Here is a 24,819-nt window from a genome sequence, read left to right as displayed (position 1 = left end):
TTCAAATTGATGACAATCAACGGATTTGACATAATACTTATTCTCGTAGAAGAGATTAAGAGAGATATAACATAAACTTGAGAATGTCTTCAACGAACCACCGGTAGGATTGAATGAACGAATGAATTGATATGATAAACGAAGGAAGAGAAACCTGAATGAACCACCGTAAGAATTAAAATGACCGAAGAAAGATAAAGGAACACCGAGAAGAATTATGAAATGAACGAAGATACTTGAGAGAATTTAGATACAAGAGGACGAATAGTTCACGAACTGATTAGAGAATACTTGACTGATGCACCGGTAAGATTTGGAGAATAATAGCTGAAATCTGAAAATGAATAATTCTGAGATGAAGGCCTTCGGGGAAAAGAAATGGAAAACAACTCATGAAATGCTCCGGATGGGTGAAAAGAATTCTCACAATGAAAACAATTATGAGAGGATGGCAACAAATTAGAACCATGGATCTTTGGAAGAACGGGTAAGGATTTAAGAGGAACTCTTCAAATCCGAGAATGACGAGAAAAACACCACCAAAAATCGTTGAGATACTCCAGGATGACGAATAGAAAGGTTGATCCAATGATGAAAAGAATTTAACCGATCTTGGAGAAAGACATTTGACTGATGATAAATCATTCTTACGTCAAACTTTAGAAAAGAATGAGAATAACTCCGGAAAAATTTAGAAGAGTCAGGTAAGATCCTGGAAAAAGACCTGTGGGTTAGGGCCCACTCAAAAGAAACACCGTAGAACGATTGCTTGGAAGAGAGATTTGTACCGGTTAAATAAAATGACTTGAATGAGATAACAACCTCGAAATAACTTGAATGGATAGAGAATGTAACCGTGAGTCTTCTGAGATATCTTCAGCACTCCGGAACAATTGAATAACGAGAGGTGAATGATAAAGAGGTGCACCGGCATGAGAAGGTATTTGAAACGAGGAAAAAGGGATATGAGATCAACACCAAAAGCTTGATTTGAATCCACCGGACAAGAAAACGAGTGAAGAGTGACGAACTTGAAGCTCCGTTAGAATCTTCATGAGAATCACCGGGTAAGAACATGAAGGAAAAGAATGGAGAGACTTCACATGAATAAAAAGATACTTGATTAAGAAATCTGAGTCCTTGAAGAAACAAGGGTGGGAGGGCGGGAAAAACAAAGGCAACTTGGAGACGGATGAAACAAACACCGTTCAGAAGAAATTGATACTTGATCTTGCGGATGTTGAAATGATCGGATCCACTTGAAGAGAAGCACACCGGTGAAAAGGATTGACATGACAAACTCGATGATCGAGAAGGATTAGTATTCACGTAGGAATATGAGAACACCACTTAGACAAGGGATGGAATCAACATTTGACTTTGAAGCAACTCGAATACCACAACTCAAAGAAAAACAAAAGATTGGCTTGCAGAATAAGCCGGAACAAACATATGATAGAGATTTCGTCCGAAGATTTCGTGGTGGGGCCTACACGGGCTCGATCGTACAGCACCATCATGTACAAGGTAGTGCACATGACATACGAAGCGTCCCCGAGTCGGCATAGCCAAGGACTCTTTAAGAAACAATGAGACCACTGTAAAACCAACCGTGAATAGGCGGACCACTAGACGTCGAACCCCAATTTCATATCATACATCTGTCGGAAAGATATCCTAAGAGCTACTTGAATTCCCACTTATAAACTCCTGAAACTTTCCGGTTATGCAATCTGGTGTTGGGGATACAGGGGAAGCATAATATCTCACCCAAAACTAACAAATCCTACATCCAACTGTATCCATCCTTCAACACATAACCAAGAAACCTTCGGAAATCGTTTACCTCAACCTTCGAAAAGCATCCGTTATACGAGTTATGGCAATACTCCCGAACTCCCGCCCCAGTACTGGGTGGCGTCGAGGTTATCTCACCAACAACTGCATAAAAGAGATTTTCGATGTCAGCGAAACTAAACTCAGGTATTCTAGAACTGCAACGATAAAATTGTGACGACAACACCTCGGAGCTCAACCCCCCGGGACACTGCCACAACCCCTAAATGTCAGGAGGCACAAAGAACAATGTTCTCGTCACAAAACCATCGGAACGATTCTAAGATACCCGCGTGATCCTAAATTTTTTTAGTGAGATTTGAGAAGAGAAGAGTCAAAACTCTACGTCAGGATGCCTCACCAGAGCGACGAATGGACTGAGGAGTAAAAAGAAGTCCTAACTCTTCGATATATATAATTCCTAAATGACTCAAAACATTTCTAGACTCAATAACGCCAGCGATTCGATCAAGCAGGGGGCTCCTAAGGTCGGGGAAGGCTCTGATTACCAACTTGTAACGCCCTCGATGCGGCTATATCTCCTACGTCTCGAAGCACGACTTAGAGGCATAACCGCATTGAAAGCAATGTCGCAAGTAAGGTAATCTTCACACAACCCATGTAATACATAAGGAAAAGAGTTACATAGTTGGCTTACAATCGCCACTTCACACAATTACATGAATAAAGCATTACATCAACCAGATATAATCAAGGTCCGACTAAGGAACCCAAAATAAAAGAAGACTACCCCAAATGCTACACGGTCCCCGATCGACCCCAACTGGGCTCCACTATTGATCAACTAGAACGAAACAACACAAAGGACAAGATCTCCAACTAGCTCCTCCTTTGAGCTCGGTTGCGTCACCTGCACGGTTTCATCGGCACCTGCAAACTGGTTTAGGAAGTATCTGTGAGTCACGGGGACTCAGAAATCTCACACGCTCGCGATCAAGACTATTTAAGCTTATAGGAAGGGTAAAAGGTATGAGGTGGAGCTGCAACAAGCGACTAGCATATATGGTGGCTAACATACGCAAAAGAGAGCGAGAAGAGAAGGCAAAAGCACGGTCGAACAACTATGATCAGGAAGTGATCCTAGAACAACCTACGTCAAGCATAACTCCAACACCGTGTTCACTTCCCGGACTCCGCCGAGAAGAGACCATCACGGTTACACACACGGTTGATGTATTTTAATTAAGATCAACTTCAGGTTTTCTACAACCGGACGTTAACAAATTCCCATCTGCCCATAACTGCGGGCACGGCTTTCCAAAGTTCAAATCCCTGCAGGGGTGTCCCAACTTAGCCCATCACAAGCTCTCACGGTCAACGAAGGATATTCCTTCTCCCAAGACAATCCAATTAGGCTCGGCATCCAGGTTACAAGACATCCTCGACAATGGTAAAACAAGTCCAGCAACACCGCCCGAATGTGCCAACAAATCCCGATAGGAGCTGCACATATCTCGTTCTTAGGGCACACTCAGATGTGTAGTCTGTACAACTAAAACCAGCCCTCGAGTTTCCCTGAGGTGGCGCTGCAAGGGGCTCTAGTTTGGACCAACACTCAAAGGAGCACTGGCCCGGGGGGTTAAAATAATGATGACCCTTGAGTCTGCAGAACCCAAGGGAAAGAAAAGGCTAGGTGGCAAATGGTAAAACCAATGTTGGGCATTGCTGGAGGAGTTTTATTCAAGGCGAACTGTCAAGGGGTTCCCATTATAACCCAACCGCGTAAGGAACGCAAAATCCGGGAACATAACACCGATATGACGGAAACTAGGGCGGCAAGAGTGGAACAAAACACCAGGCATAAGGCCGAGCCTTCCACCCTTTACCAACTATATAGATGCATTAAATTAAATAAGAGATATTGTGATATCCCAACAAGTAAACATGTTCCAACAAGGAACAACATCTCCATGTTCCAACAAGGAACAAACTTCAATCTTCACCTGCAACTAACAACGCTATAAGAGGGGCTGAGCGAAGCGGTAACATAGCCAAACAACAGTTTGCTAGGACAAGGTGGGTTAGAGGCTTGGTTCAACAATATGGGAGGCATGATAAGCAAGTGGTAGGTATCGCAGCATAGGCATAGCAATAGAGCGAGCAACTAGCAAGCAAAGATAGAAGTGATTTTGAGGGTATGGTCATCTTGCCTGAAATCCCGCAAGGAAGAAGAACGAGACCATGAAGAAGACAAACAGACGTAGATGAACGGGTCCTCACAAACGCGACGTTACCGGAACCAACCCGAAGAAGCAACACCAGAAAGAAGCACACAACATAGTAAACAAACCACACATGAACATGGTATGATATGCAGGATGCGGTATGCGGTGCATATGCATGATTTGGAAATGAATGATTGAACCTGCCTCAACCTGGAAATCCAAGAGTGCCACTGGAAAGGTGAGGTGATTTCGGTTGAAATCGATATAAAGATCACCGGAATCGGATGCACGGTTTGGAAACGGCAAGCAAAACAAATATGGCACCAGTCTGCGATAATCAGAAAGTAGCCATCTAAATGCATCAAGATAAATATGCTACAACATTCAAACATGGCAACAAAATACATGGAAGGGATCTACTCATGATGCTTGACAAAATATGGACACTGAGGTACGGCTAATTCATCCATTAGAAGGTTCAAACAAGCAAGGCAAAAGTGCAAATGATAACAGGTTTCAGACTTAGAGAAATTAACACAAGTCTGGAATTTATCATCAAGAAGCACACTTTAGAGCATGAAAGCTACATGCTACAGGAACTTAACATGGCAAAGCAAGGCATGGCATGAAGCTACTCAAAGCACTTAACAAAAGTCCCTTAGTGACCTTGAGCCAAAAGGGATCAGAAAATACAATTGCAAGCATGTGAACATGGCAAAAACATAAACAGATTCAGACTTAGTGAAAAAAACTGGAGCATGCAAATCAGTTAACGAGTAGGCATGTTTACGAGCTCGATGCACTCACTACAGAGCATGGTATGACAAACTAAGCATACAACCATCAAGAAGACATGGCATAGAAGATAGACATGGCAAGAACAACATCATAGCATGAACAGATCAATAGCAACATCCTCGGCAAAATCGCTAAACATGTCAACGATCTGTCAGGAACATTTTATAGCAAAAGTAGAGCTCAATTGACTCAAGCTAGGTTGCTACATAAATGCAAAAAAGACATGGATGGATAGAGCACCACAATGTTAACAAAACATCCTTACTGATCATCCTCAAAAGAGGCACGGATCACTAGGAAACAACATGAACATGTGGAATAACGACAAAATCAGGACTAGGAAACAACATGAACATATGGCTCAACAAAAACTAAGTCCCTGAAATCAACATTACCGATTACGCTACTTTGGAATCTTGTGCTAGTCACCACAAATATCACAAAAATACATGGCAAGCACCCCTGTAAAGATGGCATGGCATATAACAAAACACATGTCGAGCTCAGGATCATAGCATGCACACATTAATCATGGCAAAAATGACAATGCCATTTGCTGAAACAGATCTGACAAATACATCACATAGCCCTCTTCCAACAGCATTTCGGGCATCAATATGAGCTCAAATGAAAATGATGCAATGAGATGAAATGATGTACTCGTCGAGACGAACATTTTGATATGCTACACGCACGAATCGGAGTTACAGATGCGGAGTTATGATGCGATGAAGATGCCAAAAAGTTAGGGTTTCGGGAGGAGAAAGTCGTCCGGATCTGGATCTAGCACTGTAGCGGGTACTGTAGCGGTACTGTAGCGCAAGGTCGCCGGAGAAGCTGCGGACCTCGCCGAACTTGGGCGCGGTGGCCGGATCTGGGCGGCGATCTCACCGGAGCGGCGCGGGAGGAGGAAGAGGAGGCCGGATCGGGCGGGGGCGGTGGAGCGGCGGCCCCGGCGGAGAACGGCGATGGCGAGGCAGGAATCGGGCGGCGAGGTGACGGGGAGCTCCGGTGATGTGAGGCGCAAGGCGGCGGTGCCAGACGCCGGCGAGCAGGGCGCACGGCGGCGCAGACCCGGCGGCGAGGACGCGGGTGGCGCAGCGTCTCACGCGGGCGCGGTGGCGGACGTTGCGGGCCGGGGAGGGCCCGCCCCGGGCCTCGCGGGCTGCGGCGGCGCGCGGCGAAGTGGGGCACCGGGCGGGACAGGTGGCGGAGCCCGGTTCGTCGGAGGCGGTGGCGGACGTTGTCCGGCCGGAAACGGACATGTCCGGCCGGCTGAGAGGAGATTTATTTAGGGTTTCGGGGAAAAAGACCCGAAAATGAAAAGGAGGGGTCTATATATAGAGGTAGAGGGAGCTAGGAGAGTCCAAATGAGGTGCGGTTTTCGGCCACGCGATCGTGATCGAACGACTGAGATGATGGAGGAGGTTTAGGTGGGTTTTGGGCCAAATTGGAAGGGTGTTGGGCTGCAACACGCACGAGGCCTTTTCGGTCCCTCGGTTAACCGTTGGAGTATCAAACGAAGTCCAAATGGCACGAAACTTGACAGGCGGTCTACCGGTAGTAAACCAAGGCCGCATGACAAGTCTCGGTCCAATCCGAAAATGTTTAACACCCGCACACGAAAAGAGGTAGAAAGGGACACCGGGTGACATAGGAACGCCGGATTGCAAAACGGACAACGGGGAAAATGCTCGGATGCATGAGACGAACATGTATGCAAATGAAATGCACATGATGACATGATATGAGATGCATGACACGCAAGCAATGACAAGGCAACAACATCGAATAACTGGAGGACACCTGGCACATCGGTCTCGGGGCGTTACAGGTGCCCCCCTCCACCATAGTCCACCTCGATATTACTGTAGCGGTGCTTAAGCGAAGCCCTGCGTCGGTAGAACATCAACATCATCACCACGCCGTCGTGCTGATGAAACTCTCCCTCAACACTCGGCTGGATCGGAGTTCGAGGGACGTCATCGGGCTGAACGTGTGCTGAACTCAGAGGTGCCGTACGTTCGGTACTTGATCGGTCGGATCGTGAAGACGTACGACTACATTAACCGCGTTGTTCTAACGTTTCCACTTTCGGTCTACGAGGGTACGTGGACAACACTCTCCCCTCTCATTGCTATGCATCACCATGATCTTGCTTGTGCGTAGGAAATTTTTGAAATTACTACGTTCCCCAACAAAAAGTGCGTATAATCGATGGAATCAACATCAGTCATAAAGAACTCATATACTTATTGCAAAAATCTACAAGTTATCAAAGCAAAGTATTACGCGCATACTCCTAGGGGGATAGGTTGGTAGGAAAATACCATCGCTCGTCCCCGACCGCCACTCATAAGGAAGACAATCAAAAAATAAATCATAATCCGACTTCATCACATAACGGTTCTCCATACGTGCATGCTACGGGAATCACAAACTTTAACACAAGTATTTCTCAAATTCACAACTACTCAACTAGCATAACTCTAATATCACCATCTTCATATCTCAAAACAATTATCAAGCATCAAACTTCTCATAGCATTCAACACACTCATAATGAAATTCTTTTACTATTCTTGAATTCCAAGCATATTAGGATTATTTAAGCAAATTGCCATGATATTTAAGACTCCCAAAATAATCTAAGTGAAGCATGAGAGACCAATAGTTTCTATAAAACAAATCCACCACCGTTCTCTAAAAGATATAAGTGAAGTACTAGAGCAAAACTATATAACTCAAATGATATAAGTGAAACACATAGAGTATTCTAACAAATTCCAAATCATGTATGGCTCTTTCAAAAGGTGTGTACAGCAAGGATGATTGTGGTAAACTGAGAACTAAAGACTCAAATCATACAAGACGCTCCAAGCAAAACACATATCATGTGGCGAATAAAAATATAGCTCCAAGTAAAGTTACCGATAGAAGTAGACGAAAGAGGGGATGCCTTCCGGGGCATCCCCAAGCTTTGGCTTTTAGGTGTCCTTAGATTATCTTGGGAGTTCCATGGGCATCCCCAATCTTAGGCTCTTGCCACTCCTTGTTCCATAATCCATCAAATCTTTACCCAAAACTTGAAAACTTCACAACACAAAACTCAAAGTAGAAAATCTCGTGAGCTCCGTTAGCGAAAGAAAACAAAAGACCACTTCAAGGTACTGTAATGAACTCATTATTTATTTATATTGGTGTTAAAACTAATGTATTCCAACTTCTCTATGGTTTATAAACTATTTTACTAGCCATAGATTCATCAAAATAAGCAAACAACACACGAAAAACAGAATCTGTCAAAAACAGAACAGTCTGTAGTAATTTGTAGCTAGCGCAAGATCTGGAATCCAAAAAATTCTAAAATAAATTTATGGAGGTGAGGAATTTATCTATTAACCATCTTCAAAAATAATTAACTAAATATCACTTTTCAAATAAAAATGGCAGCAGTTCTTGTGAGCGCTAAAGTTTCTGTTTTTTACAGCAAGTGTAACAAGACTTTCCCCAAGTCTTCCCAACGGTTCTACTTGGCACAAACACTAATTAAACACAAAAAACACAACCAAAACATAGGCTAGATAAATTATTTGTTACTAAACAGGATCAAAAAGCAAGGAATACAAATAAAATTGGGTTGCCTCCCAACAAGCGCTATCGTTTAACGCCCCTAGCTAGGCATAACAAACAAGGATAGATCTAGGTATTGCCATCTTTGGTAGGCAATCCATAAGTCGCTCTCATAATAGATTCATAAGGCAATTTAATTTTCTTTATAGGAAAGTGTTCCATGCCTTTCCTTAATGGAAATTGCAATCTAATATTTCCTTCCTTCATATCAATAATTGCACCAATCGTTCTAAGGAAAGCTCTACCAAGAATAATAGGAGATGAAGGATTGCAACCTATGTCAAGAATAATAAAATCTATGGGCACATAATTCCTATTTGCAACAATAAGAACATAATTAATTCTTCCCATAGGTTTCTTAATAGTGGAATCCGCAAGGTGCAAGTTTAGAGAGCAATCATCAAAATCACGGAAACCTAACAAATCGCACAAAGTCTTGGGAATCGTGGAAACACTAGCACCCAAATCACATAAAGCATAGCATTCATGATATTTAATTTTAATTTAATAGTTGGTTCCCACTCATCATAGATTTTTCTAGGGATAGAAACTTCCAATTCAAGTTTTTCCTCATGAGATTGCATCAAGGCATCAACGATATGTTTAGTAAACGCTTTATTTTGACTATAAGCGTGAGGAGAATTTAGCACGGATTGTAACAAGGAAATACAATCGATCAAAGAGCAATTTTCATAGTTAAATTCCTTGAAATCCATAATAGTGGGTTTACCAACATCTAGGATTCAGCAAAGCAGTGTTAATTTCACAAGATTCAGCATCAGTAAGAGGAGCAATCGGAGTGCTAATAAAATCATTATTGTTGGTATTGGTGAAGTCACACAATTTAGTGTTATCTTGAGCCACCGTGACAAGCAAGCAAACTAACACACAAGCTAACAAAAAGCGGGCAAAAAGAGGCAAACAGGAAAGAGAAGGAGGATAGAGAGAGAGGGCGAATAAAACGGCAAGGGTGAACTGGGGGAGAGGAAAATGAGAAGCAAATTGCAAATAATGTAATGCGGGAGATAAGGGTATGTGATGGGTACTTGGTATACTGACTTTTATGTAGACCTCCCCGGCAATGGCGCCAGAAATCCTTCTTGCTACCTCTTGAGCACTGCGTTGGTTTTCCCCGAAGAGGAAGGGATGATGCAGCAAAGTAGCGTAAGTATTTCCCTCAGTTTTTGAGAACCAAGGTATCAATCCAGTAGGAGGCTACGCGCTAGTCCCTCGTACATGCACAAAACAAAGAAACCCTCGCAACCAACGCGATAAGGGGTTGTCAATCCTTACACGGCCACTTACGAGAGTGAGATCTGATAGATATGATGAGACAATATTTTTGGTATCTTTGTGATAAAGATGCAAAGTAAAATAAAAGCAAAGGAAATAACTAAGTATTGGGAGATTAATCTGATGAAGATAGTCCCGGGGGCCATAGGTTTCACTAGTGGCTTCTCTCGAGAGCATAAGTATTCTACGGTGGGTGAACAAATTACTGTTGACACTACTAGGAAAAGGGCTATAGATAATATGGACACTAATAGCGCACCAGACATGTGGTGCGCCACTACTATATAGCAGTGGCGCACCATGTGCTGGTGCGCCATTAGTGTCTATCACACTAATGGTGCACCACACCAACGGTGCGCCACTACTAACATATTTTTTCCCCAAAAATACTAATGGCACACTAGGGAATAGTGCGCCATTACTAGTTTAACTAGTAATGGCGCACCACTCACCACGTGCGCCACTACTATCATTTTTTTGCAAATCTACTAATGGCGCACCACAAGCTGGTGCGCCATTAGTAACCAGGGTTACTAATGGCGCATTTGTGGGTGGTGCACCATTAGTAACCTGGGACCAGCTAGATATTTTGGACAGCCACACCTACACACTCACTTTCCCCACTTCATTCTCTCCACCTCCTCCTCCAAGCTTGTCTCGGCTGCCTCCTCCTCCTCACCTCATTTGCACCATAGATTCATCCAAATTAAGTGGTTAAATTACCTTTTTTTGATAGGTAAGTAAGGGGAAAGCTATCTTTATGTTGTAGATCTACTTTTTTTCTCCCTCCAACAATGTGCACTTGCACTTTTAATGGCCTTGCTAGATCTATGTATGTTTGTGGTGTTGCATATGTTTGTGGTGTTGCATATATGTTTGTGTTTGCAGGTACCGGTATTTGAAATGCGATAGTTGCCAATATTTTGCCGGAATGTTGATTCATTTCCGTTTCGGTGAGAATTTTGGCACTATGCATTCTTTTTGGTCCTATTTTTAGGGAAAGTCATGCCGAATATTTTCTTGGTTCTAAAATATCATTTTGCTCTACCCCGCAGGCGACCATGGTCCGCACGATGACTAAAGGCATCGTGAATAGGTTTTTGAGATCCGTGAAGGCCGAGATGCTTCAAAAGAACGAGACGAAGATAAGATGCCCGTGTCGAAGATGCAAGCTGAAGAGCCTTATTGCGGATCCGAATTCCGGGCAGGTGCGGGATCACCTCCTCTTGCGTGGTTTCATGGATGGCTATCGGTGGCAAGGTGATGAAGATGACTATGAAGTCGTCCATGGGGGCCGGGCAAGAAATGAGGAAGGGCAGCAAGACACCCACCGCGGCTCGGGCGGGCGAGAAGACGAAGAATCTCCAGGACATGATCACGACGGTGATGCTGTACACAGTCATCATGTAGAAGATGCAGGACTTGATGATGAGGAAGATCAAGACGAAGGGCATGATCATGAAGATGAAGATGCCGGAGCAGACGACGATGGACCATCAATGGGCTGGGTGTAGGACCCTCATATTCAAGAGCTGCTTCTCAAGCAGACGGATAACGCAAGAGCTGCCGCCCAAGAGAAAGCCAAGCTGGATCAACTAGAGATAGACGCGGTTACTCCATTGTATGAAGGATGCAGGACCGAGGATACCCGCCTGAAAGTAACGCTCATGGCTCTGGAGATGAAGGTAAAACACAAAATGACCGACGCATGCTTCGATGAGAACATGTCATTCTGGCATGAACGTCTTCCCAAGGGTAACAAGTGCCCGACCAGTTTCGAGGAGGTGAAGAAAATCGTGTGTCCTCTGGATTTACCGCACATGAAATACCATGTGTGCATGAACAATTGCATCATTTATCGGGACGAGCATGCGGAGTCTACCATATGTCCGGTGTGCGGCGTCACTCGATACAAGAAGAGGAAGAAAGCTCCTCGAAAAGTGGTGTGGTACTTTCCGATCACTCCTCGTCTGCAGAGGTATTTCACAGACCCTAAGCTAGCAAAGCTCCTGCATTAGCACGAGGATAGGGAGGAGAAGAAGCGAGAAGATGATGGAAATGATCCGGAGGTAAATAAAAAAGACAAGATGCTGAGTCACCCTAAGGATGCGAGCCAGTGGCAAGCGTTGAACTTCGAACACCCAGAATTTGGGGATGATCCCAGGAACATCGTGCTGGGCGCGAGCACCGATGGAGTCAATCCGTTTGGCAGCCAGAGAAGCACACATAGCACCTGGCCTGTGTTTGTGTGGATGTACAACCTTACCCCTAGTTGTGCGTGAAGAGGAAGTACATTCACATGATTATGCTAATTGAAGGGCCGAAACAACCAGGGAACGACATCAATCTATATCTGGGGCTGCTGAAAGAGGAGCTAGACACACTGTGGAAAACGCCAGCAAATACGTGGGACGCCACAGAGAAAGAATATTTCCCTATGAGAGCCGCACTGCTCATGACGGTGCACGACTATATCGGTTACGGATATCTCGCGGGGCAGGTGGTCCACGGATTTTCTGGATGCGTCAGGTGCATGGATGACACAACATATCGCCAGCTAGATAGAGATCCCGGGTCTTCGAAAACCATGTTCATGGGACATCGAAGGTGGCTTCGCGATGATGACCCGTGGAGAAAACGCTAGGATATGTTCGATGGTGAAACCGAACTCCGAAGACGCCCGCGTATGAGGAGCGACGAGGAAATAGACGAACTGTTGAAAAATTGGAAAGATTGCCCACTGTTGGGAAAGAAGCAAAAGGCGCCAGAGCCGGGAAAGAAGCGAAAGGCGCCAGAGCCGCTGCTGAAGGTATGGAAAACGAGGTCTATTTTCTGGGACTTGTCGTACTGGAAGATCCACCGTGTGCCTCACAACCTTGATGTCATGCATATCACGAAGAACGTGTGCGAGAGTCTGCTTGGTACCCTGCTCAACATGCCAGAGTGGACCAAAGATGGGCCAAAAGCAAGGGCATACTTGAAATCAATGGGCATCAGGGAGGAGCTTCACGCTAATGATGATGATGAGGCGAAGCAGGACACAAAAAGTCGTCGCAAAGGCAAAAAGGCCAAGAAGACTGGAAATGACTACCCTCCCGCGTGCTTCACTCTAAGTCAGGAGGAGATCGAGCAGTTTTTCACCTGCCTCATAGGAGTAAAACTTCCTTACGGTTACGCGGGGAAGATAAGCAGATACCTAGACCCAGCAAAGCAGAAGTTCAGCGGGATGAAGTCTCACGACTGTCACGTGCTGATGACGCAGATACTTCCAGTTGCAATCCGTGGGATCATGGACGCGCACGTCCATGAAACGCTATTTGGCCTATGCAACTTTTTCGATGTCATCTCTCGGAAGTCGGTTGGAGTGAGGCAACTCAAAAGGCTACAGGAAGAGATCGTGGTGATACTATGCGAGCTTGAGATGTAATTCCCGCCTGCATTCTTCGATGTTATGGTGCATCTGCTGATCCATATCGTGGAGGATGTTGTCGGTGTCAAAACCGGCGGATCTCGGGTAGGGGGTCCCGAACTATGCGTCTAGGTGGATGGTAACAGGAGGCAGGGGACATGATGTTTTACCTAGGTTCGGGCCCTCTTGATGGAGGTAAAACCCTACGTCCTGCTTGATTAATATTGATGATATGGGTAGTACAAGAGTAGATCTACCACGAGATCAAGGAGGCTAAACCCTAGAAGCTAGCCTATGGTATGATTGTTGTTCATCCTATGGACTAAAACCCTCCAGTTTATATAGACACCGGAGAGGGCTAGGGTTACACAGAGTCGGTTACAATGGTAGGAGATCTACATATCCGTATCGCCAAGCTTGCCTTCCACGCCAAGGAAAGTCCCTTCCGGACACGGGATGAAGTCTTCAATATTGTATCTTCATAGTCCAGGAGTCCGGCCCAAGGTATAGTCCGGCTATCCGGACACCCCCTAATCCAGGACTCCCTCAGTAGCCCCTGAACCAGGCTTCAATGACGACGAGTCCGGCGCGCAGATTGTCTTTGGCATTGCAAGGCGGGTTCCTCCTCCAAGTACTTCATAGAAGATTTTGAACACAAAGGTAGTGTCCGGCTCTGCAAAATAAGTTTCCACATATTGCCATAGAGAGAATAATATTTACACAAATCTAATCTGCTGACGTATTCCGTAGCGTGACATCACACCACGACCAAGTCTTTATTCGAATTGTTTTACTGCCCCACCTCAGCGCGTTTAGCGAGGCAGTTTCCTTGGCACGTCTTGTCAAAGCAGAGATCGTGTCCCCTTATTCTGGGATTCTCATCAATACGGGCGTGGGTAACCCAGTCGTACCCGTTGGTATGTTTTCTCGATCAAAGGTGAGTCCCAAACGGTCACGGGGAGGGACCTTGGTATTCAACCTCTTATAAAGAGACCAAGGCCTTACTCCTTTCGTTCAATCTCAAACGAGTTCGCCCTTTGCCTCGAGTTCCAACACCCAAGGCTCCAAATTTCAGGCGCTTCGGACCTTCGACAATGTCCGGTTCCGACCTTCGAGGCCGATGGATGCCCTCCTCCGTCACGGAGGAGGATGTGCTGAGGTTGAGAGAGGCCAGGTTCTTGACCGGCGAAATCTGGCATAGGCTGCCTGCTCAAGGGCAGGTCATTCCCACTCCCAAGCCTGGTGAGAGTGTGGTGTTCATGTCTCACTTCCTTCGGGGGCTAGGCTTCCCGACGGATCCCTTCGTGAGGGGGCTCATGTTTTATTATGGGCTAGAATTTCAGGACTTAGCTCCGGATTCCATCCTCCATATTTCCTCATTCATCGTCGTGTCTGAAGCCTTCCTCCGTATTACTCCTCACTTCGGACTATGGCTCAAGACCTTCAAAGTAGAGCCGAAGATGATCGAGGGACGGCACACGGAGTGCGGAGGTGCTTTTATAAGCAAGAATGCTGATGCTCCATGGCCCGAGGGCTCTTTTCAAGAGTCCAGCTTATGGCAACGGGAGTGGTTTTATATTACCGCTCCCAGGGGCACCAAGTGGGTGGCGCCACCTGCCTTTCGCTCGGGTCCCCCACCACAGCTAGCGTCATGGGTCAATAAAGGACTGGACTGGGGGCCGTCCAAGGACGTGCCCTTGTTGCAGGGCCGCATTCGAGATCTCCTAGAAAGAGATATCAGTCTGGTCATGGTGACATAGGTTATGCTGATTCGCCGAGCTCTGCCCTGCAAACGTCGCCCCCTCCGCCTGTGGGAGTTCAATCCGGAGGGACCACGAGCTCTCCAACATTTTATGGGCGCGACGCCCGTGGAGATGTACAAATTGTTCTTTGGATCACAAGCAATGTGTCCGGACTTGACCGAGGACGCAGGTCTGAGCTGCAACCGCCCGGATACTCAAGTAAGTAGCCCTGTGCCCGGTCTCGCAATCCACATATTTATCATAAAATTGCCCTTAAAAGAGCTGTCCTTTAAACAGGAGTGGATAGCGAAAGCAAAGCTAATCAGGTGTCCGGCCCCCCTCCCCGAGACCACGCCGGGTCCCGTGCTAGTGAGGATGTTGGAGGTTGTGCCTTCGGAGGAAAGCGAGGGAGGGGACAAGGAAGCTACGGCCTCCTCGAAGGCGGCTGTTTGGAAGGGAGGAATCGAAAATTCCTATCCTCGGGGGAAGAAGAGGACCGCCTCTGAAGACCCAGAGACCATGGCCTCAAAGCGGGGGAAGAAATCTTCGCTAGAGGGTCCTGTCTGGGGATACTTCGGCCGAATTATGCCCTCAAGGGGATTGGCCCTCCACCGAGCCGTAAGTAGAGAGGAGTTTTCTTTTTAAGAAATGAGAGAAATCCTTGCTTTATATCTGAGAAAAGTAATCAAAAATTTACCTTGTAGCTCAGACCTTAGCCCTTCTCAGCAGAGCTCGTCTTCGGGGGATCTTCTTTCGAAGATGATGGAGAGCGGAACGCCTCCCCTGCCGTACCGCCTTGCGAGGCGGGCGACCCTGAGGTATCGTCACGGAGGGTTTCTCCGAATTCGGCAGGGCCGGAAGGTAGTCATATGACCCCCCCCCCAAAGCCCTCCGCGTCCGACCTTTGAAAAGGGCCATCGTACGAGTCCGGCACCGTCTGGTGCGCGGTCGGAGGAGCTGAAGGATCTGCTAGGGCGAGCATCTATCTCAGAGGAGCACCGTGCATTGATGGGTACGGTGATTGAGAGGATTTCATCCGCGGAGAGTGGATTGCACGAGGCCGTCAGGAGTTTACTGACAGGTTTTGAGGTACGCAAAATAATGTACCCTTTTTGGACAACTGCGCATAAATAAGATGCGCCCTGTGTAGATAGTAGCCCCTGAGACTCTGTGTGTTGTCAAAAGTGACGGTGCGCAGAGGATCATAATCCCAGGTCTAATATGCCGCCTTCATATGTAGGTGGCGAAGTGCCCGGTGGCCAGCCGGACTGATGAATTTGCCGAGCTAAAGCGGCAACTTGACGTGGCAGATGCCGACATCGCGCTTTTCAACAAGCGGCTTGACGAGGCACAAGGTATGTAATTCCTCTGGCGGCACCTGGTAAGAGGAGCTTTATGCCAGTATCTTACAATGTGTGCGCTTGATGCAGATGGTGCTGCTGCCATGGAGAATCTTCGGTCGGAACTTGCCCGAGCCAAGGAGCTAGCCAGGAAAAGTGATTCAGCTGCCGGAAAGGCAATTGAAGAGATGAAAGCCGAACAGGCTGCTCACTGCCGAAGCAAGAAGGAAATGGCCGAGATGGCCGTGAAGCTGAAGAACGCTGCTGACCGTTGCAAGCTTCTTGAAAAAGAAGATCGGGCGGAACAGACGGACCTGAAGAAGGCCGTTGCCGATGCCAAGGATGCTCGCTCTGCGATGAGAGCTACGAAGGAGGAGCTGCGTCAGGCCGAAGAGATCGTGGCTGGAAATCCCTTTATGCTGTGGAGGAAGTTTGGTGATCCTAAACATGCTCCGTTAGACCAGATGTGGAGTACGGCGGACACCTATCTGGATTTAGCAGCGAGTGCCGCAGATGCGGCCGAACACTTCCGAGATCAAGAAGATCGCGAAGTGGAAAAGCTCTTCTGGTCGCAGTTCCACAATCCAGAGCGTCCACTGTCATTAGCCGATCATTTGGCCGAATGGGCCGAGCTAAATAGGTTGTCCGGACTCGCCATGAAGTATGTCATGAGTCATCTATGGCCAGAGAGGCCAGAGCCGAAAAGTTATTTCAACTTGGTGCAACAGTTCCTTGGTGCGGCGCCGCATATCAATGCAATGAAGAGGTCAGCGTGCATAGAGGGTGCGCGGATGGCTCTTGCCCGTGTCAAGACATACTGGGCAAAAATGGAGGCCACCGCTGTTGCATCCCCAGACTCGGATGGAAGCCGAGTACCTGCCGAGCACTATTTTCAGGAAGTTCTGCAAGGCGCTCGTTTAATAGAGACGCAGTGCTTGAAGGATACTATATTCGAATAGCATATATTATTGTAAAACAATATTTTGATAAATTTTAGAAGCTTTTTATACTTGTGCCTGCAAGTATTATAATACCTCATGTGCGACCGTTTAACATATATGTATATATAATCTGAAAGATGGCAGTCGTCGGCTTCAGCCCCCACGCACATAATGCGGGGGTGTTCGCAGAAGGCGCATTTTCACACTTGATCCAACGTCTTGGTCCTACAAAGGAGGTGATAGCGCAGCGAACTAGGCAATCGGACTATGATGCTTTATCACTTTCACTTAGACATAGGAGTTTGACAATGAGGCTACTTATATAGCCCCTGGTGGCGCCTGCGCTCGCCCGAACTCAGGGCGCGCATGTGCCTGGCTGGGAAATGGCCCTTCATTAATGCGGAGGAATCCTAAAGATTCCGTTAAGTCATCGAGTGGTTGACCAGTCTCACGCTATATCATGACAGTCAGTTTTTGGCTTTCTCTACTGAGGTGCTCGCCTGGCCGAACCGGGGCACAATCGCAGTAGTTCTCCTGGTGCCGCCTTAGCCGATAGAGCGGAACGCAAGGCAGCAAAACACAGGAGCCGGGCAAAGCCAACATTTGACCAAAGACATGATTCGGAGCTGATGCATATAAGGCCAAACTCGCGACGCCGAACACTCCCTAAGGTATTCGGTCTTTGTGAGGGCGGGCGGGATAACACCCTTAGTAATAAGCCCCTAGTGTCTAGGTACGCGCAAAAACTCTGATGTAGCCACATGCCAAAACGCCAACCTCCTCCTTGGTTATACCAAGAAACCAGGGGATGTGTATCAACAAGAGACAGTAAGAAAGGTTTACACAGGGTCTTAATCTGAAAAGAATCCTTGGAACGGGTCCCTGCTGCACGTCTGCGCCTGTTTCTCCGTTGTGTCGTATCCTGGACGGGCGTAGCACGGTGTTCATCTGTAAAAGAGAGGAACTTAGTTGAAGAAAGATCGTGCCGGACATAAGTTATACTAAATAAACAAAGTATAAATCGAAATGGGTAAAATTGAGCTTTATTGTCTCTTGTTTTATATGCGCGGAGCCCCTAGTACAGGGCTATACGGCTATTAAGCCTTTATCAATTGTATGTTTATGCCGGACTCATCTAGCCGTGTCCGTGGTCTTGATGACCTGTTTAGATGCTTTGGCTGGTGAAACCGCTTTATTGTGGGGCTGTCAAGGCAGCCGCACTGTTTTCCGTGTGGGAGGAACACTCAATGTTTTCCCTTTAATGAGATGATGCCTCGTGGACCGGGCATCTTAAGCGCAAGAGATGCATAATGCGGTATTGCGTTAAAGCGGGCGAAAGCTTCGCGTCCCAGCAGTGCTTGATAGCTACTTGAGAATGGGACGGTGTGGAGAGTTAGCTGTTCGCGACGGAAGTTATCGGGGGAGCCGAACATAACTTCTAGCCGGAGAGAACCCATGCAACGGGCATCCGGGCCTGGCGTTACCCCTTGAAAGGAGGTTTTGCTATGGCGAATTTTTGTTGGGTCTATCCCCATGTTGCAGATTGTGTCCTAGTATAACAGGTTTAGACCATTGCCGCCGTCCATCAGGACATTTGTAAAGTGGAGTCCGCCGATTATTGGATCTAATACCAAGGCAGTCCAGCCTGCGTTCCAGATACTTCTAGAGTAATCCTGATGGTCGAAGGTGATCGGTTTTAACAACCATAGGCGAGACTCCTTTGGGATAGGTCGTATGGCGCGTATCTCTGTTGGCGCCATTTTGTTTGTCACGTGAAGTAAGTTTACTATTTTGACTTCTTGTGGGAAATCCTTTTGTTTCCTGGTGCTCTGCTTGTGGGATTCGTCATCGTCCTCACTTGGTGTGTCGAGCCCCTTGTGTTCGGCGTTGAGTTTGCTGGATTGCTTGAAAACCCAACAATCCCTGTGGGTATGGTTCGCAGGCTTCCCGGGAGTACTGTGTATTTGACATATCTTGTCCAAGATTTTGTTTAAGTTGGATAGCTCGTCCATGTTATCCTTGAGGGGCGGCTTTCTCTGATTCTGCCGCGAGCTTTTGAATCCGACGTTGACCGCCGTGCTTTTTGGGATGTTTCCCTTATTCCGGCGCTGGTCCTTGCTGCGTCGGGGTTTTCCGTTTCCATCCCTAACTTCGGATGTACTTGGGTCGCTGGTGCTACATCTTGCCAACCAGCTGTCCTCTCCTGCGCAAAAGCGGGTCATGAGGCTTGTTAATGCGGCCATTGTTCTTGGCTTTTCTTGGCCGAGGTGTCTGGCGAGCCATTCGTCTCGAACGTTATGCTTAAAAGCTGCTAGGGCTTCGGTGTCTGGACAGTCAACTATCTGATTCTTTTTAGTAAGAAATCTGTTCCAGAATTTCCGGGCTGACTCTCCGGGCTGTTGAGTTATGTGACTGAGATCGTCTGCATCCGGAGGGCGGACATAGGTCCCCTGAAAATTTGCCTGGAAAGCATCCTCAAGCTCTTCCCAACTTCCAATGGTGTTTTCGGGAAGGCTTTTGAGCCAATGCCGGGCTGGCCCTTTAAGCTTGAGGGGTAAGTATTTTATGGCGTGGAGGTCGTCTCCTCTGGCCATGTGTATGTGGAGGATATAATCCTCGATCCAGACCCCAGGGTTTGTTGTTCCGTCGTACGCCTCTATGTTTACGGGCTTGAATCCCGCTGGAAATTCATGGTCCAGCACCTCATCGATGAAACATAGGGGGTGTGCGGCACCCCCTGTATTTGGGTGTGCCGTGATGTTCGGATATTTGTTGTGTTGCATTGCTTACTAGAGCTTGCTTTCTTGGCCCGTAGATAGATCTGGCTGGGCCATCTTTTTGATGCGGATCCTTTGGTGGATCGCGTGCCGGCTTGTGTGCGGCGCCGCTTGCCGCTCCATGCTGGCCATGCGGTCATCTATCCGACTGGGTGGCTTTACTATTTTTTGACTGCGGGGGCTCTGAGGCCTCCTCGTCAAATTCAGGCAGTAGCTTTCGCTTTGGATAGCTTTTTGTGCGGCGACTGCCGCCATATTTGTCTGCGGTGTTGCGTACTTTGCTCCATCTGATTCTGAGTGCATCTTCCGCAGTTTTGAGCTTCCGCTTCTGCTTTTTCAGGCTACGCGCAGTGTCGACGAGCCTTTTGTGGAGGTTCTTCTGCTCCATGAGCCTATCCGGCGTAAGGTCGTCCGGACTGTTGTTTTCGCCGGGGACGGGGTGTTCAGTTTGTTTATCCAAGTTGCCCTTTTCGGATGGTTGCTTGAAGGCATGTTCGTCGTCCACCGGCTCGTCCTGCTCTATGGCTGGGTCTGTATGCCTGCTGTCTCTGTCGAGGCGGGGCTTGGAGCGGTGCTTACGTCGCTGCTTTGATTGCTTTTCGAGTGAACGATCCCTCGTTGCATCCCTGTGTTCCTCGTCGTCGCTTCCTTTGGGTGTGTCCACCATGTATACATCATGAGATGAGGTGGCTATCCAGTGCCTTATAGGCGTTGGTTCATGTTCATCTCCTACATCGTCGTCCATACCATCGATGTCTTAGGAGTCAAAGTCGAGCATGTCGGTTAAATCATCGACAGTGGCTATGAAGTGGGTGGTGGGTGGGCTTTGAATTTCTTCATCATCCGCATCCCAACCTTGCTGACCATAGTCCGGCCAGGGCTCTCCTGATAAAGAGAGAGACTTTAGTGAATTCAGAATATCGCCGAAGGGCGAGTGTTGAAAGATGTCAGCGGCGGTGAACTCCATGATCGGTGCCCAATCGGGTTCGATCGGTAGGGGCGCGGAGGGCTCGGAGTCTGGAGAGGAGTCCGGCTCCTTGGAGTCACAGGCTTCGCAGAGAATAGGGCTGGTGTTCGGCTCGATCGCCGTAGAGATTGCAGCCCCCGAGGCAGTGTCCAACCACCCATCCTCGATTGGCGCAGTTGGCTCCGAATTAAGGGTCGGAGCTGATGCGGGTGCGGCCTCCAGGGCACTGTTCAGCGGCAGAGTTAGATCATGCCCATCGTGACAGTGCGGCGCGCTCGGCTGCGGGTCGAATCCGTCGAAGATCAAGTCTCCGCGGAGGTCGGCCGTGTAGCTCAAACTTCCAAATCTGACCTGATGGCCAGGGCGTAGCTTTTGATCTGCTCCAGATGACCAAGCGAATTGGCCCACAGTGCAAAGCCGCCGAATACGAAGATCTGTCCGGGGAGAAAAGTCTCACCCTGGATCGCATCGCTGTTGAAGATCGGAGAAGCCATCGGGCCTAAAAGTGACGACACAGAGGAACTCTCAATGAAAGCACCAATGTCGGTGTCAAAACCGGCGGATCTCGGGTAGGGGGTCCCGAACTGTGCGTCTAGGCAGATGGTAACTGGAGGCAGGGGACACGATGTTTTACCCAGTTTTGGGCCCTCTCGATGGAGGTAAAACCCTATGTCCTGCTTGATTAATATTGATGATATGGGTAGTACAAGAGTAGATCTACCACGAGATCAAGGAGGCTAAACCCTAGAAGCTAGCCTATGGTATGATTGTTGTTCGTCCTACGGACTAAAACCCTCTGGTTTATATAGACACCGGAGAGGGTTAAGGTTACACAGAGTCGGTTACAATGGTAGGAGATCTACATATCCGTATCACCAAGCTTGCCTTCCACGCCAAGGAAAGTCCCTTCTGGACACGGGATGAAGTCTTCAATCTTGTATCTTCATAGTCCAGGAGTCCGGCCGAAGGTATAGTCCGGCTATCCGGACACCCCCTAATCTAGGACTCCCTCAGATATCATCCAACTCGGGCCGACGTTCCTGCACAGCATGATGCCGTTTGAAAGGATGAATGGTGTCATCAAAGGATACGTTCGCAACATGTCACGTCCAGAGGGAAGCATAGCCAGGGGCTTTCTGACCGAAGGGTGCATCTCCTACTACACGAATTATCTAGGCATCGAGAACCCCGTTGGTCTGCCCGTCAACAGGCACCTCGGCAGGCTCGCTGGATGGGGTCACCGCGAGGGTCGCCGCAAAATGCATGTCGACTTGGAGGGTCGACTCGCCGACTTTGAAAGAGCACACCTAGTCGCGCTACAACACATAGACGTGGTCGATCCTTGGGTGGTAGAGCACAAAACCTTTATTGAGAATACGTACAATGACCGAGGCCAACAGAGGATGGACGGAGATATAATCAAAGAGCAAAACTCATGTTTCACGCGTTGGTTCAAGAAGAAGCTTCTGTCGCACCCTTTACATGAGGATTCTTTTGCGGAAGAAAAACTCATATTCGCCTTGTCACAGGGCGCCGAGCACAACCTGATGACCTATGAGACGTACGATATCAACGGCTACACATTCTACACCATGGACAAGGACATGAAGAGCGATGGTTATCAGAACTCCGGGGTAACGATGGAATCCTACACCGGTAACGACAAGGACAGATACTACGGAAGGATTGAGGAGATCTGGGTGAGCTACGCTGGAGAGAAGGTCCCGATGTTCCGTGTCAGATGGGCCAAGAGTGTCATAAAAGAAGACCGGTATTTCACCACCATGGTTATACCCGAAGCCAAATCCAAGACCGCGGGCGCAAACGTCACCGCGAAAAATGAGCCATGGGTACTGGCTTCCCAAGTGGACCAATGCTTCTTCATTACCGACCCGTCAAAGCCCAGTCGTGTTGTCGTGAGGAGAGGCAAAAGGAAGATCATCGGAATGGATGGAGTCGCCAATGAGCAAGACTTCGACATGTATGGCGACCCGAAGATGGAACATGACGACGATGATGAAGTACCAGCATACACCACAAGAAGAAGCAGGACCACCCTACCTAAAGGACATCCGTTCAAGATAAGAACTCCATTTACGAAAAATAAGGGCAAGAAGATTGTGAACAGATAGCTAGCTAAGATCGATTGTATTTAAATTGTAGCCTTCATTTCTCGATTGTATTTCATGGGCACTTTTTGAACTCATGAATATTTTTAAATTTCATGGGCACTTTTTGAATTCATGAATATTTTTTCAAATTTGATGATATTTTTTCATATTCAATATGAAAAAATATTGAATATTCATGAGGACACTCGATCTCGATCCCCCTCCATCTCGATCGCTATCCTCCCTCGCCAGATCCCCCTCGCCGCCGAGCACCCCCCGCACCCTCCCACGCTCCACCGCCGCCGACGACCCACCGCACCCTCCCCCGCTCCACCGCCACCGAGGACACCCCTGTAACACCCCGGATGTAACTTTCCCAATTTGTACTCCAACTCTTGCCGTTTTCGGCGTTAAGTTATTTTATTTCCTCAGGTTCGGGTTTTTGTCTGCATGTGTTGTTATCTTTGTCATGCATCTCATATCATGTCATCATGTGCATTGCATTTGCATACGTGTTCGTCTCATGCATTCGAGCATTTTCCCCGTTGTCCGTTTTGCATTCTGGCGCTTCGTTCTCCTCCGGTGGTCATTTCTAGCTTTCTTTCGTGTGTGGGGATTAAACATTTCCGGATTGGACCGAGACTTGCCAAGCGGCCTTGGTTTACTACCGGTAGACCGCCTGTCAAGTTTCGTATCATTTGGACTTCGTTTGATACTCCAACGGTTAACCGAGGGACCGAAAAGGCCTCGTGTGTGTTGCAGCCTAACACCCCTCCAATTTGGCCCAAAACCCACCTAAGCCTTCTCCATCATCTAGAGCGTTCGATCACGATCGCGTGGCCGAAAACCGCACCTCATTTGGACTCTCCTAGCTCCCTCTATGCCTATAAATAGTTCCTCCTCGAAAATCTCGGATCCCCTCCCCGAAACCCTAGTCTCTTTCGTCTCGCGCGCCGCCGGACAAATTTGCCACCGACGGACATTGTCCGATCCGCCCGCGCGCCCACTCCTGTGCCGCCACGTGGCACCTCCGCCGCCAGCCGCCGCCGCGGCCCAGTGAGCCCGCAGCGGGCCCGCCCGGCCCATCGTCGCCCCCGTCGTGCTCCGCCTCCACCCCACGCTCCCCGCCGCCGCCTTCGCCCACCGCCGCCTCGTCGCCGCGCCGCCACAAGCCCCGGCCGCGCCGCCCCGCGCCGCCGTCGGCCTCCTCCACCGCGGCAAGCTCCGGCCCGGCCTCTCCCTCCAAGTCCGGCAAGAACTCCGGCGAGGACGGCGTCGAACCTCGGATTGCGTGCCCCGACCCAGATCTGAAAATATCTCCTCGGGTTGACTTTTTCTCTCGAAACCCTAATCCATATGCCTATGTTCATAGCCTCGTAACTTTGCATCCGTAGCTCCGATTCATGCATATAGCATATCAAAATGTTCATCTCAGAGAGTACATCATTTCATTCCATTGCATCATTTTCATTTGAGTTCATCTTGATGCCCGAAATGCTGTTAGAAGAGGGCTACTTGAGATAATTGTCAGGTCTGCTGCTCCATTTAGCTTTTTGTCATTTTTGCCATGATTATTGTGTGCATGATATGCCCCTGAGTTCTACATATGTTTTGTTAAGGGTTTTGTCATCTTTCCAGAGGTGCAACCCATGTATGTTTGTGATGTGTGTGGTGACTAGAACAAGCTTGCCAAGTGGTGCACTTGTTAATTCTGATTTCAGGGACTTAGCAATTCCACCAAGTCCTTGATCTGTTTATCTCATATGGCCATATGTTCATGTTGTTT

The 24,819-nt window shown here is 47.9% G+C and overlaps 1 protein-coding gene across 1 annotated transcript; it reads left to right on the top strand.

Moving 5' to 3' along the window:
* The first annotated feature begins 1,187 nt into the window (after positions 1-1,187).
* LOC147959579 (uncharacterized) lies at positions 1,188-24,029 on the top strand. Its single transcript, XM_087532123.1, has 2 exons — positions 1,188-10,699; positions 10,802-24,029. Exon 2 carries the CDS (start codon positions 21,972-21,974, stop codon positions 23,052-23,054), a length of 1,083 nt encoding a protein of 360 aa, XP_087388249.1. The 5' UTR covers positions 1,188-10,699; positions 10,802-21,971; the 3' UTR covers positions 23,055-24,029.
* Positions 24,030-24,819: the final 790 nt, after the last annotated feature.

This window comes from Triticum urartu, chromosome 7A (genome assembly GCF_056163025.1).
Source record: "Triticum urartu cultivar PI428250 chromosome 7A, HENAU_Tu73, whole genome shotgun sequence".
Lineage (NCBI taxonomy): Eukaryota > Viridiplantae > Streptophyta > Magnoliopsida > Poales > Poaceae > Triticum > Triticum urartu.
This window is presented reverse-complemented; position numbering and strand designations above follow the sequence as displayed.

What these genes read in the sequence shown, in the direction of transcription:
- LOC147959579 (XM_087532123.1), top strand. Translation starts at nt 21,972, where the DNA reads ATGATGCCGTTTGAAAGGATGAATGGTGTCATCAAAGGATACGTTCGC.